Source organism: Harmonia axyridis, chromosome 1, assembly GCF_914767665.1.
Source record: "Harmonia axyridis chromosome 1, icHarAxyr1.1, whole genome shotgun sequence".
Taxonomy (NCBI): Eukaryota; Metazoa; Arthropoda; class Insecta; order Coleoptera; family Coccinellidae; genus Harmonia; species Harmonia axyridis.
The window spans coordinates 75037433-75058426 of record NC_059501.1 but is presented as its reverse complement, the minus strand read 5'-3'; the positions used below and the strand labels follow the sequence as shown (position 1 = coordinate 75058426).

At 34.7% G+C, this 20994-nt stretch overlaps 1 protein-coding gene across 1 annotated transcript; it reads left to right on the top strand.

The window, feature by feature from the left end:
- Positions 1-4697: 4697 nt before the first annotated feature.
- LOC123674015 (odorant receptor Or1-like) lies at positions 4698-19536 on the top strand. The gene is made up of 5 exons (XM_045608819.1): positions 4698-6107; positions 8917-9016; positions 14173-14277; positions 18456-18611; positions 19366-19536. The coding sequence occupies exons 1-5, from the start codon at positions 5338-5340 to the stop codon at positions 19423-19425; spliced, it is 1191 nt and encodes a 396-aa protein (XP_045464775.1). The 5' UTR covers positions 4698-5337; the 3' UTR covers positions 19426-19536.
- The last annotated feature ends 1458 nt before the right edge of the window (positions 19537-20994 follow it).

The window sequence follows — 20994 nt, the reverse complement described above, 5'->3', positions numbered from 1 at the left end:
TTTCAAAATCAACAAATATACATGAACCCATTTTAGTATTTTCATTTCACTAGCTTATAATTATACACACATATTCTCTTATTTATTATTTCCTTTTTTTATTATTTTCTCCCCATTTTATTGATTCCCCCCCTATTTTTGTTCTTCCCCCTATCGACAGAGATGAATGCAGCACAGTACAACTCAAGAATTAAGAATTGTGTTTTTTATTTTTCTGACAAAATGTCTGAGGTCACTTACACGCTTTATCTCCTGAGGTAAGGCGTTGTATAATCGTATACCTACGTGTGAGGCATGTTTTTGAGAAATTGTTTTCTGTATTTTCGGCGTTTTTATTTGATTTTGGGATTGACTTCTTGTGCTATAAGTATGCTCATACCTTACATAATCTACACGGTGTTTATATATCATCAACAGAGCATTTTTGTGGAATAATTGTCCAATTGTGTACACTTAGCTTCATTGAATAGAGAGTGAGAGGGGTATAAACGATCTTTTTTCATTATTATCCTCAGAATGAATTTCTGAGTGGTTTCCAAACTTTCGAGATGAGTTCTATAAGCTGCCCCCCAACCAACTATACCATATTCCAAAATTGACTGCGCTAACGCAAAATAAATTGTAAATATTGTTCGTTGTGATAATATATTGACTAACAGTTTGAATTTTGGTAATGTACACCTAAGTTATTTTACTATATGTTTAATATGCTCATCCCATCGTAGCAATCGGTCTATGTACACGCCCAAGTATTTTATCTTACTGGCTTCTTCGATAAAATTCCGACAATCGCAATTATGGTCACAGTTCTTTTTCTTATGTATTTTAATGGTTTTTATATTTGGATAAGTAGACTCCGTCAACGTAAAAGTGATAAATTTCGTTTTCTGAATATTTAAAGTTAACAAAATATAGTCGAAAGTCTTGGCCCTCCTCTCAACTCTCAACTTGTTGAATGTAACATGACAGTTTTTTTGTATGTGGAATCTTCATTTTCATTCACTATCTTATCACTTAATTGAATACAATAAATCAGCAAAAAATGTTTCTTGTTCGGGAGAATACAGGTGAATTCGAAGTTAATCTGTTTTCAGCGAATAACGAGAGTTGTAATATTGAAGATATTCTGTGGAAAATGCCGGGACATCCAATTTCTCAGTTTGACCTGGCAAGAATAGTAGCCCTACATCAAGAAACTCTGTCTAACCACCAAATTGTGCATCGTGTGAATATTCCACGGACTTCAATAAGGCGCATAGTGGCCCTTTTCCTGAAAACCGGCAGCTTTGCCCGGAGATCGGTGCCTGGTCGATCCAGAGTAACATCTGCAAGGGGAGACCATTATATCGGAAAATTTACTCGAAGGAGTCGAACGGTATTCGCTCGGGTATCTGCAACAGCCCTTCGAAGTCATTTTTTGAGGATCGTCTCAACCAATACTTTAAGGAGAAGGTTATACTCCTCGAATTTAAGGACAAGGATACCTCGGCTACCACCTAGACATAAAGCTACCCATCGGCAATGGGCAGAGCACCACCAAGGCTTTCACCACAATGGCGCAACGTACTTTTTTCAGACGAGTCACGATTCGGTTTATAAAGTGATAGTCGAGGAGAAAGGGTTTGGAGAGGTCCAGGCAGACTAGAGCGACTCAATTTCTCCCGGGAAGTTGTGCTCTTTCAAGGTCAATAATGTGCTGGGGAGTATAATGTTCGGTCTTTGTAGCCCTCTTCCTCTTATCGTTGAACGAACAATGACTAGTGCCATCTACGTAGAAAACCTCATTGAACCAATCATTGTTCCTCTGCACACGAAGTGTTCAAAACATTCTTCAAGAGAACAATATGCAGTAGTAGGGGAGCACGGTACGCAAAATTTTCAGTTACTAAAGCGTCATAGGGACCGATTAGATTGTGAAGATTTGGGCCTAAAACGAAAAATAATTTATGTTCATTTTGCCATTTTAGTGAGAAGGAGAGCGTGTGCTAATTTTCAAAAATGTTAAAAAAAATCATTCACATAAAAATACTCGAGCGCCTCAGACATTCAAGGTGTTTACCTGCTTTGTTTTTCTAACAACCGATAGATATTATTCTGTAATTAGAGAGGAAGGCTGTAGAAAAAAAATAAAAAGTTATTCGACCGTGTCAGATATTCGAAGGGAATATTCAGAAAACTCAAAAAAGTGTCCTATTAAAATATCTGACGATTTGGATGTGATCAAAAGTCATGGTAGATTTTTGAAAATGTAAAAAAGTGACCTTGAAATACTCGAGCGCATCAGATTTTTACACAAATGGTTTAACTTGATGTTCTAGTCGTCCCAAATGATAATCTGACAAATATATGGAGGAATATTCTTAATCTGGAAATTTGAAAGAAAGTGTGGTGCTGTACGCACCACACTTCATTTATGCTTTAAGCTACATCGCCCCATGAAAATCGTCAGATTATTTTTATTCTGATATTCGTACAGGATTTCCTTCAAATTAAAAAAAAAATTAATAGCGCTCGAGTATTTCACAGTGACTTTTTTTTCAATAATTTGCCACTCACCCATTTCCTTATGCCACGCTTAAATCATCAGATTATTGAAATATATTCTGTTCTGTATGTATTTAACTTACCTAGCCTTAATTTGTCGCGCTCGAGTTTTTCTGAGAATTGATTTTTTTTTACTAATCTGACAGGCTGTCCTCGGAGCACGCCCTTATATGAAGAGTTTATATATGGTAGGGGTACAATACAAGGAATAAGGTTTCTCCTCATAGTTTTCTGACGCGCTCGAGTAACTCTTCAAATCCCCTCTTGGGCTCCCCTACCACAGAGAATGAACTGGCCATCAAACTCACCAAACATGAATCCAATTGAGCACGTATGGGATTACTTAGGGAGAGCAATATCCAATCGCCAAAACCTACCTTCAAATTTTCAGGAATTGCGAATATAGCCCTTCAGGAAGAATGGACCGATATGCCTGAAAATTTCACTAATGACTTGCTTCGTGAAATGCCTAGGCGTATTGGGTAGTTGTTTGAAAGAAGCGGACTATTGAATTTGAATTCATTTGTGGAATAACTATAATTGATTAAAATTGAATAATCGATGAATTTAGATTTTTTCTCATTTTTCCTATTTCGTCTCATCCTGGATAAAGCAAAGAGTAACAAACAAAGATTTTCTATCAAATAAACTGCTCAACAATTGATAGGGATCATTTACTTGTTCTAAATTTATTTCTGAAATATTCGCTCCAAGATTATAAATTTAGTCAGATATCAGAGTATTTTCAGTTGATAATATGGTTCACTTGAGAAAAGAATGAAAAAATGGAAAGTTGGAGAGAAAAAAAACTTTATTAGGAACACTCAAAATTCTGAGTTTGAATAACATAAAAATTTTATGATGAAACCACAAGAAGGCTGAAGTTTCGGTTAAGCTAGTACCTTGTTGGTCCCCCACGAGCTCGTCTCAAGCATTCTACCCTACGAGGCATACTTTCGATCAAACGATTTATAAAATTTTGGGGCAAGTTCGACCAAATATCCCGTAAAGCGTTAGAAAGGTCCTCCAGGTTATTGATCGGTTGTTCTAAGGTTGACAATTGTCTAAACATCTCAGACCAGACATGTTCGTTGCAATTCATGTCTGGAGAGCGAGCTGGCCAGTCAATCCTATCAATAGCATGAGTTTCTAGCGCTTCATTAACCAGATGACTACGATGTGGACGGGCATTATCGTCAATTAAAATGAAATTCTCGCCCACGGCAGCCGCAAACGGAACAATTATGGGTTCAATAATCATATCGTGATATCTCTGGCTGGTCATGGTGGTGTTCTGCAGAACAACCAATTCTGTGCGTTGATTCAAACAAATGCCTCCCCATACACATATAGAACCTCCGCCAAAAGCTGTTGTGGGTACCATAAACTGTTCTTCATACCTTCGACCTCTTTCCCTCCAAGCAAGAATACGTCCATCGGAGTTGACCAAACGAAATCTAGACTCATCCGTAAATAAACATCGGCTCCAATCTTCAAGTGTCCAATTGCGGTGCTCCTCAGCCCATTGCCGTCGATGAACCCGGTGTTCCCTATTCAAACGGGGATGTTGTACCGTCCTACGTGCTCTCAAACCACGAACATGTAGTCGTCGTCTTACAGTCTGGTTCGAAATTAGAACTCCTGTTACAACTCTCAGTGATCTATTGAGCCGCGACGCCGGGTAAGTGGGATTTCTCCTAGCATTGAGGATCAAAAGACGATCTTGGGCAGCTGTTGTACTGCGCTGCCGACCTCCCCCATGAACATAAGCTACTGAGTCGTTTTGGATGAACCTATTCCAAGCCCGACTCACGACACTTTGCGAAACATTCAACCGCCGGGACACTTCTCGCTGGGACAAACCTTCCTGTATCCACCGTATGATTTGGTCCAGTTGCACAGGAGCCAAACGTCTTCTCGGCATGACTGATAAGCTGTATTTCTTCAATTATTGTCACTTTATGTGTTTGAACGAGAGAAAAAAACAGATTTAATAACAAATACCACATTGCTTTTCACTCCACCTGTAACAGCCTACAGATAATAATGGATTTTGTGAACAAGAGCCGATGAAGTGAGGAAGACTTTGATATAATCAACTCAAAACATCTTACTTTTTCCTTAGAGAACATATAATGTACATATATTCACGAGATAACTTGAAAAAAATACAAATGAAGTGAAGTTCATAAGTGATCCCTAGCAATTGTTGATCAGTGTATATTGCAGTTGAAATAGAGAAAAATATTAATCTTATTTCCAGAACATTGGTTGTTTATTCCTTGAGAAACCTAGGGGGAACAAGACTTTTGACGATGTGTGTATATGGTAGGAAGAAACCTAGAAGAATTGAGTTTCATTTTATTATTTTCCTTAATAACTCTCTTTCATCAATGGAATATTTCAAAAATTTCTTCAATTATTCGGATACTTGCCCCACCCCCAGATCTTTGAATTGCCGCCTCGGGGGAAATTTTCTGAAAGGAACGTAATAATAGGTTGTTGGATTCTTTGAGCTTTTTTGTTGTATGATAACCAGATAATTGAAATGATTCCACCCCAAATGAATACATGACAATCAACAATACGTGAGGTGTTATACAACTGCAAGTATTATTTTTGTATGGAATAATAAAAAACTTAATAATACACTTCCGAATGTTAATTGATAGTTGTTGATAAAATTCCATTTTCAATTAATTATTGAGATATGTTTTATGAAGAGGAGCTAGGTATTTATCTGAGAACTCTTTCAACATTCAGGTACTAGTTATTGGTATATCTAAATACAAAATGAGGAAGAAAGTAGCTGAAAACAGTTCAGCTGTTTGGTCTTTAAGACTCTGCGGGTTATGGTATCCCGAAAAGAAGAACATTCTACTTTATAACATGTACTCCTGGTATTCCAGAATTTATTTTCTCATGTATGTAGCCCATGTCTCCTCCATGGTGACACATGTTTGTTTGACATGTAGAGACGTAGAAAGTTTCGCTGCTTCTACCTACGTCTTGAGCATCAAAGTTATAGCGGTATATAAAAGGATTTATATAAGTGCAGGAATATCACTCGCGAGGAAGCTGATATACATCTTAGATGATGATCAATTTCAACCGAAAGATGCGAACCAAGAAAAAATTGAAAAGAAGCTTTTTAACAGCTGGAGGATTACAGCGAATACGCTTCTGTTTGGCGTCTTCAACACCGTCCTATTTTTGATCCTATCCCCATTTATTGACGGCATATCGAAAATGAGGCTGCCCTTCGGAGCATGGTATCCATTTCAACAAGAAAACCAAGGAGTTGTTACATATACGATTCTTTACGCATTCCAGTCTTTAGGTACAATGTTTGCGGGATGCACAAACGTAGGTACAGACGTTTTCATTTCGCAGATCTTGAACAATATCAGCATGCAGTGTAATCTTATGTCCGACACCGCTGAAAATCTCTATGAATTTTCCGCAAAAGATCTCGATATGTCTGAACCAACAAGGGAACAAATCTTGAAGAACATGAATAAAACTCTTATTTCCTGCATAAAACAGCACAAGGCAATTCTCGAGTGAGTTGAAGTTTATTTAGGGTGCCTGTTCATATAAACTGTGAAACTTAAGAGGTAACACCACCACGTGACTGCTTAGTTCAGAACGAAATTAGAGATATAAGGTGTAGTAAAAAGAAATCCATTATTTTGGCATGAAAAACTAGTCACCATAGTAGAATGATCCGATTTAGGTCAAATATGTGCCGTTTTGTTCGATAACTTTTTGCCATTTTTGTAATAAACTGGCCTGTAGTTGGGTGTTAATGTTTAAAAAAGGAACTTATTAGAAGAGCGGCTTTTTTAAACGTACCGCTGGTGGTCCCTCCGAATAAAAATAGATTTTTATGTTCTAAGTTTTGGGCCATTTAATCCTCCCTAGAGTTTTTACGACTGCATTTTTAATACTTTGACATCCTGTACTAATCTCTGAAATTGGAGCTTGGTTGTTTTATCGTTGGATACCGATATGTGCCAACCACCCTGGGGTGTTAATCTTAAGCCAGGATGAAGGAATTAATGCCTAATGTGAGGGGTGACAACGACTTCGTTTGCGTTCACTCTACTGAGATAGTAACAGGAATTTGTTGAATATCCTTTCAATGAGCCTATAGTTATTGCGAATTATCATTCACATTCATTACATTTTGAAGGTAACATCATTATGCCTCTCCCATAAAAGCCCTCATTCTATTGGCAAAAAATTGAAACAGTCGATTTTCGCATTACTCTGTTGAAGCGAATTTTTCACCAGCAAAATTGTTCGCCATGGACAAGAAGGTAATAACTTGGTACTAGGTCCGGACCAAAAGGTTAACGCATAAAAACTTCCCAACCAAGCTCCTGTTGCTTCTGGTGAGTCACTTTCGATATGTGTGTGACCTGGCGTTATCCTGATGGAACACAATTCCTTCCCTATTAACTGAAGCAGGCCGCTTCTGGGTCCAATTGTTTACAGTAGAGTTCCGAGTTGAATATTGTGCCATAGGGAACAGCTCATAGTAGATAATTCCCTGCCAATACCACCAAACACACAGCAAAACCTTCCTGGTAGGAAATCCTAGCTTGGCCACCGTTTTTGCCGGCTCACTGCGTTTCGACCAAGATCGATTTCGCTTGATGTTGTCGTAATTCACCCACATTTTATCACCAGTCACCAAGCGCTTCAAAAATGGTTCGATTTTGTTGCGATTCAGCAGCGATTCACAGTTGGCAATTCGGTCCATGAAGTTTTTTGCGTTGACTCGTGTAATACCCATACATCGCGCTTCTTCTTGAAATCAGTCTCATGCAAATGGTTCCAAACGCGCTATCTTTATCTCTTGGGCAACCAAACATGTTCATGATTCATCCACATTTTCGACAATCGGCCTTGCAGTGCGTGGTGCATCTTTGACATCGAAATTACCGGAACGGAATCGACGGAACCAAAATTGCGCATGATTGCCTGTTACAGTATCAGGACCCATAAAGACTATTCACATTTTCAGCCGCCAAGCTTCCATTTTCGCCTTTATCGAAGAAAAATTGTGAAATATATCGTATTTGCTTCTTGCTAGTGATCATCTTTGACGCGCGCTCAAACTAAAGTGAGTCAACTAATCACAAAACTTTTAGAAAATCTAATCTTTCTAACGCCTTATAGTGGAACCGATCGGACTTAAACAACGCGAGATAAAGATAACTAAAGCCATTTATTGGAAAAATCATGGATTTCTTTTTAATACGCCAATATTTCTTCTTACAAATCGCTGATTTTTAAGGAGGTTCCACATAATTTCTTCGAACAATAATCTACATTGTAGTATTCCGATATCTTCAATTTGAGAATGAAAAGAAAAAACAAATTTTGGCGACTTTTAATTTTTTGCAATAATTGATGATATTGTATCGCTAGAAGGCACAAAAGAGGAAAAACTCTGATTTTCTGAATAAATAGATACATATAAAAAGACTCGTGAAGAATAACCTTTCGAGGAAAGCTAAAACTATTGTAATATTCCTGATTTCTACTGCTTATTCAATCGTTCTGGACACTGCACATTATTTTTGACTTTTTGAGAGATCACGCGAATGTCACGTAGTGGTGTTCCCCCTTAAGGGAATGTAACATCTTAGATAATAGGAAATTATCCTCAGAACGGGAATAAAGTATATGTTGTGGGATATAATTTAATACATTTCAACCTTTCATTCTAGAATAGTTATTTATAATACAAGTGCAGAAGGCATTGATATTCTTCCACGAGTTCAAAATTCAAAAACGAGCCACGAAGTGGCGAGTTTTGGAATGAACGAGTGGTAGAATGAGCCTTCTGTACGAGTATTATACATTATTTTCTCTAATTCATTGCATTTTCATTGAAATTAATGAAATATTTCCATAAATATAATTTAGTGATTTTTGCATTGAAAAATGTTGGTTGCCAGAACTGATTTCTTTAAGGCAAATTGATGAATTGACAGATAAAGCCATGGCGGAAAGTTCGGAGTTCCAACATAGAATAATAAAATATAACCATGAAAACTGTGCGTTTCTGATATATTCTCGCACGATTTTGTTCTACAAGATGTGGAAGAATGAACGGAATAACCACAGAATTAGAGAAAATATATTATTCGCCAATTGCTCCTTCAAATACATATCTCTGTTTACAGTTCTGTTTTCTCCAAAAGGATGCAATTGGCGCATGAGAGGTCAAGCGCTCAAAAGCTCTTGACTACACGTCAATCCTTTTTTCATTTCTCATTTGATGTTTAGTTTTTCGAATATTCACCTGTTTCAATTGCATGATTTGAATAAATTTTATGATGATGCAATTTTTTTCAGATATTCTAAAGAGGTAGAGAAATTTTTCAATCTTGGTTTGATCGGTCAGTTTGTGGCATGCTGCATGATAATATGCATGAATATGTTGAGACTGTCACTGGTAAGCTTTTGAATATAGATAATATATAAATTTAAATTGAAATCGGCAACGATGATATCATAATTCAACTCTTATTTTGTCTCATTGTGGCATCATCAGGGAATTAGGTATTTACATTTTATTTGATAAGAGAAAAGAAGTTGGTTTATTATTTTCAATGAGCAATCTTTGGAATCGTTAAGGAAACAAAAATTTTATACCCCCTGAAATTTTGAATTCACCTGGAATGTAGCGAATCCAAAAATCAATTAAAAAAATCCATCTGTCCCCCATTCACAGCTATTCTTAAAAAATATAGGAGCTATTGGCATGGAACTTGGTAAAAATTCGATTGAATATATTCTCCAAGCTCGAAAACACGATCCATACATTATTGAAGTAAAACAATCATATAAACAAATTTGAAAAAAAAATCATTTTTCAGAAAATAAACAACACCAGAGATATGAATTTTCAATATTTCCATTCTCAATTTACGACCCCATATTCGAATCTCATGGCTGGCTATTCATCAAAATTGTTTTGGATTAATAATATTATATGTGTTTTCAGCCTTCTTTTTGCCTTTGGAAGGTGGTGTGTGTATTATTTATATAATTTTCAATTTGGCAAATAAATGATTATTATTATTATTATATTTTTTTCGTCCCTAACACCGAAAGGTATCATTGGGATTTTGATATACAGGGTGTTCCAGGAAGAATGCGACAAACGAATACCATGAATTAAAGTCATCATGAAGGACCCGTATCAAGATGTTTTAATCGCCTGAGTGCCTTCGTTGGGGATATACAGGGTGATGTTCATCGTATAAATGAAATTTTACAGTTCGATAACTCTTTAACTAGTCGACCGAATAATTTCAAATTTTTAAGTTTTGTCACCCTTTCCTGTCGCCTTCTTTCAATATTTCTGATTTCGAGTGAATCAGATCGGGACTAGGAAAATTTCAGACATTTCCTATTTTCGTGAATATTGGATCACCCTGTACGTGAACATTATGATTTTTTTCCGTTTTCGGAACCACAAAGAATTAATTCATAATAAAAATTCTAAATCTCTGCTTGGCAAGATCATACAGGGTGATCAATAAACATTTCCTTATGAGTGAAATTTTTTTAGTTCAATAACTCTTCAACAAATCCACCGAATAATTTCAATTTTTCAAGTTTGTCGACCTTTACTATTGCCTTCCTTCAATATTTCTGAAATCGAATAAATCAGATCCGGACTAACAAAATTTTAGACTTTTTCTATTTTCGTGAATATTGGATCACTCTGTACGTCGAAATCATATTTTTTTTCGTTTTCGTAACCACAACGAATTAATTCATAATCAACATTCTAAAACTCAGCTTGCCACCGTCATACAGGGTGACCAATAATCATTCCCTCATGAAAGAAGTACAACCGAATCAACCGAATAAGATAGCGGAATCTGTGAAACAACTTTATCATATCAACGTGCTCAAAAATGTATTAAAATGAAGGAATATCATTTTGAACAATATCTGCAGGACTGAAAATATTCTATTTTTGATTCATTGTTTTCAAGATCAAATATTTTCAATTTATTTGCTGTTTTTGTTGTATTCTTTATCCAGTTTGTTGATTAAAAGTTTTCCTAAATGATCTGAGGAAAATTTAAGTGAGACATTCGTGAAGGGTGAAACAACTTCAATTTTCGAAATAATTCTACCGATAAATTCAAGATATCTTGAACTATGAAATTTCTTTCATGAAGAAATATTTATTGATCACCCTGAATGATGGCGATTGGCGCCAAGCAGAGATTTAAAATTCTTATTATGAATTAATTCTTTGTGGTTGCGAAAACGAAAAAGAATGATGATATCAACATACAGGGTGATTCAATATTCAAGAAAATAGAAAAGGTCTCAAATTTTCCTATTCCGGATCTGATTTACTCGATTTCAGAAATATTGAAGGAAGGCAATAGTAAAGGGCGATAAAACTTAAAAAATTGAAATTATTCGGTGGATTTGTTGAAGAGTTGTTGAACTAAAAAAATTTCACTCATAAGGGAATGTTTATTGATCACCCTGTATGACCTTGCTAAGCAGAGATTTAGAATTTTTATTATGAATTAATTCTTTGTGGTTCCTAAAACGGAAAAAAATCATAATGTTCACGTACAGGGTGATCCAATATTCACGAAAATAGGAAAAGTCTGAAATTTTCCTAGTCCGGATCTGATTTACTCGAATTCAGAAATATTGAAGGAAGGCGACAGGAAAGGGTGACAAAACTTCAAAATTTGAAATTATTCGGTCGATTAGTTAAAGATTTATTCAACAGTGAAATTTCACTCATACGATGAACATCCCCCTGTATATCTCAAACGAAGGCACTCAGGCGATTGAAACCTCTTGATACGGGTCCTCCATGATGACTTTAATTCATGGTATTCGTTTGTCGCATTCTTCCCGGGACACCCTGTATATTTGAATATATTTTTTTTTCGTGTCGAGATATTTTGCGTTGAAAGAGGAAATGATGAACCACATTGTGAATTTCCAGAGTTTTGTTATCGGTTATAATATTCATAATAACTTGATGAAGGCATAGTGTGAGTGTGGCGAAACAATTATCGTATTCTGATATTATAATCTTGTGGGAATTAAACTTAGGAATTACATTCACATTTTGTTATCAGTTGAAGTGTGAATATCTGATGGTTGATGCGGTGAAACAATCATCTTATTATGTTATCATAATTTTATGAATGTTTTAATTTCATACAACCTGCCATTCATCAAGGTCGGCGCGAGTAATTTTAGCGCTTGAAGCAAAGAATTTTTTGGCGCCCCTGATGAAAAAGTATCAATGAGATGACCTCCTTCATTTCAGTAGTTTTTATTTTTGAATTTTCTTTGAAATCACAATAATTGTATCTTTCTGGATATAGTTCTAGCCAAATCATCAATGATATCTTCAAAATCAATTTTGCTACTAATAACATGTTCAATAGAGATTATTGCCAGCGCAGAAAGTCAGTCTTTCCTGGTGCATGGCAGAGCGCAAATAATTTTTAGAATTATTAATTTTCAAAAAGAACGTTCTCTGCCGCCCGTTACAATTACCGGCATTGTAATTAGTATCCGAAGAACAATAAATATGTTAGGATAATTTTCGTGAGTAATTGCACAAGTGCATCAAAATTACCGATAATTTTGCATGATAGCGTGTTGTCGTAAGTAATTGCACAAGTGCATCAAAATTACCGATAATTTTGCATGACAGCGTGTTGTCATAAAAACTGCATGAGTTCATTTTCATTTTTGGAGAAAGAGCCCGACACCGAAGGTGGAGGGCTCTTTCTCCAAAAATGAAAATGACCGAATGCAGTTTTTATGACAACACGCTGGAATGCGAAATTATCCGGTAATTTTGATGCATGAGTGTAATTCGGGGGAATATTTCCCGAATAAACTGTTACATTACCTGTCAAACTGATTTAGAATGGAATTGCCATAGATTCGAACTGTGTAAGATGCATAGAAACTAAGCATCTATGAACAGAACAATTATCGCAGTGCAGTTTCGCTTCCTACAATGCAATTATCGCTGTAATTTTCGATAATTGTTCTCCAGATACATAGAATTTTTGACAGGAGGGAAATATTCATAAAAACTGCACCTCCACCTTCGGTGTCGGGCTCTTTTTCCAAAAATGAAAATGACCGAATGCAGTTTTTCAAAGAAAACACGCTGGAATGCGAAATTATCCCCGTAATCGGAAAAAAAATTTTTTTGCAACAACTTTTACCCATATCTGTAATGTGAGAAAATGAGGTTTGATAAGTTCGAACCAAATAACTCGAAATAATTGTTTTATTACCAATTGTTCTTATCTAATACTGGATTTTCTTAAAATGGAGTTACGAAGGAAAATGAGAGATTGCTGGGATAATTTTAAGAATAAAAAGTCCCATAAACATGAGCTCGCTAATGCATTGTAGGCTTTACTTTTGATATTTCTGTTTGCGTATGCTGAACTTTTTATTTTCCATCGACAGGTTTTCTGCCTAAATATTTCGATGGAACCTATCAAAAATTCTTTCAATTTGCAGAAGAATTTGGTACGCTACGAAGTTTCGACGGTACCTGATAAATTGCCAGCTGTCTGTGACCATCTGAAATCCTACCCGGATACTCAATAAAACAAGTAAACAACCTCTCGAGTGGCAGGTTTTGATGGCAGCAAGGGATGACAGACTAGCAGTAGCTACCATTTCGGCGCAAGCTACTTGAACGCTTGCTACCAAATGCTCGAAAAAACGCTTCGTGAGTGGCGGGCATAGCTCTGGCCCTGCCATTCATTTCTAGACATTAATGCCCGCCACCCACGAGGCGTTTTCTCGAGACTTTGGAAAATTGGAAGCCAGGCACCCAAGAGATTCCAGTCGGGCAGTCAAGTTCATTCTCTGATTTACAATCGTGCGGCCGTGTCCCGAGCTGCCCTACTGTAAAATGAACCGAACGCTCGAACATGGGTGCCTCGTGAGTGGCCGCTTTAACGGACGTGTGAACCGAAGAATTCTTTCCAAGATTATTTTTTTACTCGTGTTAAACCTTTTATTTCTGTTCCCCGCACATTAAATATACTGATACCGGATTAAACTGATCCCTTATATATAACTTTTATAACTTATACTAGCTGCCGGCTTCTTACTAGATATTGAATTGAAAACAATTTAATAAAGTTACCTAACCTATCTAAAAAAAAGGTGAACTGTGAGTGTATTTGCTTTACAGTAAAAATAAGTCTTTAAATTTTTTTTTTGTGGAAATTTATAGCTCTTTATTTCATTTCATAACAAAGTATCGAAAGAGAAGTATCAAAAGAAATTTTTGAGAAAAAGTAAATAGTTTTCTGTTTGATGTTGCAATGAGTTCGAACTTTTCAGCTAATGACCTAAATTGTCGATGCTGTAAGTATTGCTGAATAAACTAAACTGAACTATTATAAGTGGCAGAATCTCTTAACTCCACATCAGCGCCTTCTTTGAATCAAATGGTGGTTAAAAATATTGCATAAAATTATATTTTTATAACCAGCCAAAAAAAAGGCTACCCATTACTCCAATATTAACTGATACAATATTATTCAGCATGTACCTATTTTTTTGTAGTTAGATGAACAAGGAGGCGAGTTTGTGGCTCTTCTCATATATCATGTGATCATATGTATAACTTTACTCTCATACTGTTGGCATGGCAATGAAGTAAGCGTCAGTGTAAGTACCTACCTAATTATTTTCTATTATTTGAAATAAATAATAAATATTAAAATTTCACCAATTTTAATGATAATAGGGCATTTGAATTTGAATAGGCTGAGGAATATCTGAAACTGGACACATACATAGGTATCTGTGGAAATGAGCTAATTCATAGATAGAGAAGGTTATGCCATGTCAATCTCAATTGGAGAAGGCACTTGGATGGATTTGAATTCAACTTAAGTCATTCATTTCAGAATTTAAAAGGTCGAAATATAGAAAAAACGAAAGATATTCTTGTGAGACCATTCTCTGTTCCCCCATTCGAAAAGAGATATTTGGGTAGAATGTTTCCCTGGAACAATACCGCAAAAATAAGAATATCCAAACCTTTTTGAAAGCAAACGGAATTTGAAAGCAGAACGAAGTAAACTAAGACTCATCAACTTTTTATTGATTATCTCTGCCAATTGCAGATGCGACTAAATGATGCAGCTCAGCTGAAAACTCCCGCATACTGAGAGTTATTTGTTAACTGCCAAATTTTTATCAAATAGGGGAAAGGTGCTCAAGATGATCCCCTCAACCAAGAATTGACGTAATTCCTAAGTTTTTTCGAGTAGCGCCAAACTGAAAACGTATACTCCTCTTAGAAGTATATGTCTTTCTATTGCCCTACTCAAAATATTCAGTCACAAAAGAGTTTATGAATTTTTTTCGATTTCCCAAAACCTCACAAAAGGATCATTTTATCTACCCCGGTGTTCAACATGACCCTTGTGGTATCGGAAAGATTATCCCAGGGATCATCTTACCCCATTTTCAATTAGCTCCAATATTCTCAATAAAACAAATATCTGCAGAGATTATAGGCGAATCAACATAAGCGCTACGCCACCTGGTGACAATCAGAGTAACTGAAAATGTTGACATGGTTCTTGCATTCCTCTTTGTGTTTGTGTAATATTCTACAAATATTTATATTTTTAAATCATTTTAATGGTCAGTGTTCTTCCTGGGAAAAAAAAATCAAATATCAATTTCTTTTCCTCAAACTGGTAATAAATATCGTGTTTGAGTAGAAGGGAAATTGGGGAGTAAAGTGCTGATGAATCGACAAAAAGATTGGCAACTGAAGCTCAAAATTGGTAAACCAGTGATAAGAAATATGAAAGTATGTTCCCTGCATTTTATCGAGGTAAGCACGGATTACACATGAAATTCTGGGTTATATTTATGGGGATAATCGTTTACAGATTCCAGTTCTACACAAAGTTTTTGAAAAAGACTGCTGTGCCTTCCAGAAATCTTCCACTTGGATGTACTACCACAAAGGAAGAACCTGAATGTTCTAGTAGTAGATCTGAAAGATTGAGACAAAGAAGTATAAACAAAGAAAAACTTGTTGCTGAAGAATGCTCTTGTGAAGAAATCAAAGCTGCTGTACAAACTATTTCCCAAGATGAAATCGAAGTTGCACAAGGTTTATTACAGCTTCTTCAGGGTCAGCCTGATTAAAATGGGCCAAAGGATTTTGAAGTGCAAGTGAATACTCCTTAAGTGTCTTCTTTGTGTGACCTGATAACAACAGATAGTGCTCTAAACAGTTTTTCTAGTCTCAATAATATAAAAGTATTAGATACAATAGTAGAAGCAGTACAATCTGTTTACAGTGATCAAAGATCACATCGTTGAACAATCAGCGTATTGTTTCAGTACTAACAAAATTGAAATGTAATATTAGATATGTGGCATATTATCTCTTTTTTTTGGCATTTCACAAGAATTGTGCCAAAGATACATTCATGAAATGCTACCCATTTTAATTAGAGTTCTAAGTTGTGTTATAACATTTCCAAATTTTCCTAAAATACAGAAAAACATGCCAAAATGGTTTCAAAATATTAGAATTGTTCTAGATTGTACAGAAATTTTATACAAAAACCAAAATGCCTTTGCTGCCGAATTAGATTTTACTCTCAGTATGAATCATATAACAGTTGAATCAATGACGGGTGTTTCCCCCATTGCAGCAAATGGACTAGTTGTTCATAAATTGATTTTTCAAAAAAATTATTTTGAATAGACATTCAAAAAATCATACTGAATTTTTTGTTTCTAAGTCTTCAAATCTAAGGTACCTCTACACAATATTGGAAAAATTCCTTAGAAATATTTGGACATGTACTCTGAAATTCTATATATGTATACGATACTTCTCTATGACATTTTAATTATTTTAGAATAGTCGTATAATATGCCGCATAAATTTTCAAAATAAATACATTTCATTAGTGTAATATTTTCAATTGAATTCTCATTATTTTTGATGATTCATTAGTCAAGCAATAATATAATTGGATAAAGAGGTATCAATATGAGTATCAATCAAGTAACCTAGTTATATGAATTTATTTTCAGAAACATATTATGTAAATTGAGTTATCTCTTAATAAATAAATAAAAATGGATATGTGACTTTCTGTAGTATTCCTAAAAATATTCAATACATTAGCATTTGTAATATTTTGTTGGGACTGTATAATTGAAGGGTAACGTGAAATGATCAATTCGGATAGGTAAAAAACCTTTCAACTAAAGTTTATTAGTCATGCAAATAACATGTAACATTTTTATTATGTGACCGATTTAAAACTTCTTCACCTTCATGTGAAGTGAAATGTAGAAGTGTTTGTGCCTTTAATATACCCCAAGTATTCTACTAAACTCAGTCTTGCCATTTGGAACTAAAAAAGGTGGAATCCTGTAGTATAATAATGTTGATTGAACCGTTCACATATTATATGCACACGATTGTTATTCGTCATTTTTCTAAGTCTTCCATCCTTGCATAACTTTCAATATCACTAGACTGAACTGAAACATATGATGATACCTACCGCCTTTACCTAAAATGAAAATATTATATACACAGTAACACAATTGTTCACTATAGAAGTCTGAAAAGTTGTTATATTTATTGTCAAATCAAATTTTAATAACGCAAATACACACACAACTAATACAACAAAACACTCCAATGTCAACATTTATAGTTCTACGTCTGCTCACCTTGGCGCTGCATTCTTATTTTCAGATGCCTATAAAATGATTTTATTGAGGCATAAAACATAATATGGATTATCAACTGAATAAACAACTGAAAATCAACATATGGGACAATATATCACAAAAAAGTTTAGATTTCAATAATAAAATAAGAACAATATAAAAAAACCATTAATGGTCAACAAAATATTTTTAAAGAATTGACTACACTTTTCCATAATATCAATTGGTTTTTGGCCGGTGTTGTTATGCAAATGTCGCAAATGGATGAATTCACTTGAATCATCACTATCAATGCCAACACAAGCTTCATGACCTCATTTTCCATATGTGGAGCATTTGATCCACCCTTCGCTTTTCGTATCACTGTAAAATTTTTCTGTGCATAATAAACATTCTGTATCATCTTCATCAGACGACTCATATTCCACAAATGACCTTTTGGCTAGTGTTTTTATTCTTGTTTTGTTTTTATGAGCAGCTTTCCCTTTTTGTTTTTGATCTTTTTGTAATTTGTTATTTTCTTTGCCAGTATTCTTGCTGAATTCATCCAGTAGGTAATCTTTTCAAGGTGTACTGTAAAAATATGAACATACTTTTTTTGACGATTATTAGAACCTTAAGTGGTTTAAACAGTATGGTAAAAAAATTCAGTTGTAAGATGATCCCCAGGAATCATCTTGTATCCAAGTTAGGGGATCATCTTGCCCCAAGTTCAATTTTTCCGTTCAATATTCGGTATTATAACATATATGAGTGTCATTGTCACCAAGTCGAGAAATATTCATTCACAATGAAAGTAGCAAAATCCTAAAGATCACCTTACCTTAGATCAAGCGGTCACAATTTATATTTTTCACTGTAAATATCGACTGGGGGAGAATGGTGATGTTAAGGGCTACGTAATGGCATATAATTCAACTAGATAGCATTGCTCATGAGCTCGTAAATGAAAGGGATCTTCTTAACTGAAGGATAATGCAGATTCTTGATGTGGGAGCTGAATACTTACAAAGGTAAAATTTTGAAACGTGGAAAAATATGAAATTTTTGCTCTCCATAATGAAGTCTTGAAATATACGTTCACGTTAAGTTCAGGCGACCAACTTTCTTTTTATTTTCAGAGTGAGAAAATACCCATTTCTGCTTACAACTGCCCATGGTTCGAATGTAGTGTGGAATTTCAGAAGAATTTCGCATTTTTCATAATGCGAACGCAAAAACCAATATCTATTCTGACTCTGAACTTCTTTCCAGTTTCACTGGCAGTGTTTCTTTTCGTGAGTTCAACTTTAATATATAGTTTTACCCACGATCGCTGTAAAAAACAGGCAAAAACTCTTGACACACAGTCTCAATGCATAGCTCATTACCCATTGTAAACAAATAACAAATGGGTAAGGTGCGTAACCCATGTCCAGAAGAAGTGGCAGCTTCTTTGAGAATTTCAGATTTTTACCTACCATTTATGAAATAATGTGAAAAATTTAAAGAGGGGTTAAAATTATTTTTATTGAATCTGCATGATAAATCTCAGAATGATAAATATAAATATAGAATTTGAAATAATGAATATATAGATATATACTGAATAAATATTGAATATTTATTCAGAAATACAATTCGAACAATGACAAAAATTATTATATCAACAAAAATAAAAGAAAGAATGAAATGTCCCAAAAATAGAATCCAATAACAGAGTTGATAAATTGGATAGACCTTATGTACTTACGTTTCAAAATTTTTGTATTAGTATAAAATTCCTGCTTTTGATATAAACATATAAAGCTAAAATCTCAATTTCAACAATGACAATAATTCTTATATAAAACAAAAAAAAAATGAATAGAATTAACCAAAATCATAATTCAAGAAAACAGCTAATAAAAAAATCATCATAAGGACTGGCGTACGTATCGGAATTTTTCAATTTTTGATACAATTTTACAATTCACAGTTTTATAGTTCAAAAAAGAATTCACTAATTTATTATAGTTATTATTATTATTAACTTACATGAACATTTTGTAGATTATGAGGAGTTCATATTCCTTTTATGCCGTATTGAGATCAGCTCATGATAAGGATTGAATAATATTCAATTGGATGGATGGACGACCCAGAAATAATTATATTTCTAGATATTAATTTTTGTTTTTTGGTCATTTAGTCAAATATATCAAATACTGAAATTTTTTAGTGTTTTATTACATATTATTGGTACCTATACTTATTGACTCCCATTATTTTTATTATAATTCCGTTAAATTGCCCCTTCTTATTCTGTAAATTGTTTTATAAACCTAACTAATAACAAGAATAGATCGAATGTGAAAAAACATATTTCTATGAAATTATCTCGTCAATTATAGTGAGTATAGTTATTAAATTTTAAAATTGTTACAAGAAACTTTTTCAACTATGAATAATTTTACTCGTTCTTTGTAGTTTGCAAAATTCTTTTTTTTTTCATATATAAATCGAGAAAGCATTTTGGGTGCTTATGCACCTAACGTCAAGTTCGACTCGTTAATGACGATCCGAGTTCAAATTCAAGTATGTTCGCCTAGCCAGCAATCTCTAAACACGTTAACTGTCGAAAGAAAAATTACATTACATTTATTAATGGCTCAAATCCGACTAGAAATTCAGTAAATACACACATCAAAATGGTCTAGGAGACGAAATATCAAACTAATAGACTTGTGGAAAAGATTGAAAAAAGTTTTTAAAGATAATACATAGGCGTACAATTTTGCTTCCGCCGTTTTTTTCCGAAATTCGAGGCTTCATTGTAGAAAACTGATTATACATTTATGATTCAACGTATTGTCCATCGATGGCCACTACCTTATCCCATCTTTCAGGCAGCGTACAAATCCCGAGTTGAAAAAACTGTTCAGCTTTTGAAGTGATCCACGAATCGATCCAATTTCTTACTTCTCAATAAGACCGGAAGTGCTGGTCAGCTAGAGCATGTGCCATTGATCGCAACAAGTGATAGTCTGAGGGAGCAACGTCTAGAGAATACGGCGGGTGGGGTAGGACTTCCCATTTTAGCGTTTCCAAGTATGTCTTGGCCACTTTCGCAACATTGGTTCGAGCATTGTCATGTTGTAAAATCACTTTATCATGTCTCTCGTCGTGTTACGGCCGTTTATCTTCCAATGCTTGGCTCAAACGCATTAATTGCGTTCGATAAGAACGTTAAACGTTCAATAAAAACGTAAATTTTCCAAGTGAATCTTGAAATTTGAAGGAGAATCAAGTTTGAGAGAACATAATTATGATTCAAGACGGAATTATTGAAAGTTACTTTCGATTTTTTAAATTTCTGTTGATTATTCAAATGAAAACAGGAGAATTCTGTTTTATTTGGATTAGGGCATGAACGCCACTCAAGAAAACAATTTTCCATAATTTTTAGATCTTCATTGAAAGTATTTTCAATAATTCCATAATCAGAACGACGAAACAAAATAGCAATAATTGAAACATTTTTGAGTAAAATTCATTTTTCTACTCGACGATAGCTATTACGCCCCCTAGTGGTAGATGTATGAACTTCAAAACAATTTCCAGTGTGTTTTTTTGTACACTTTAGTAGTAAAAATTTTTACCGCAAGTCTCTACGATGAGTGGATCCTGAGATATAGCCGC

Excerpts from the sequence above, each read along its gene's own strand:
- LOC123674015 (XM_045608819.1), top strand. The coding sequence starts at position 5,338 with ATGAGGAAGAAAGTAGCTGAAAACAGTTCAGCTGTTTGGTCTTTAAGA. Across the intron at positions 9,017-14,172 it reads ATATGTTGAGACTGTCACTG|TTAGATGAACAAGGAGGCGA; the intron begins GTAAGCTTTTGA and ends ATTTTTTTGTAG. Across the intron at positions 18,612-19,365 it reads CACTGGCAGTGTTTCTTTTC|ATTATGAGGAGTTCATATTC; the intron begins GTGAGTTCAACT and ends AACATTTTGTAG.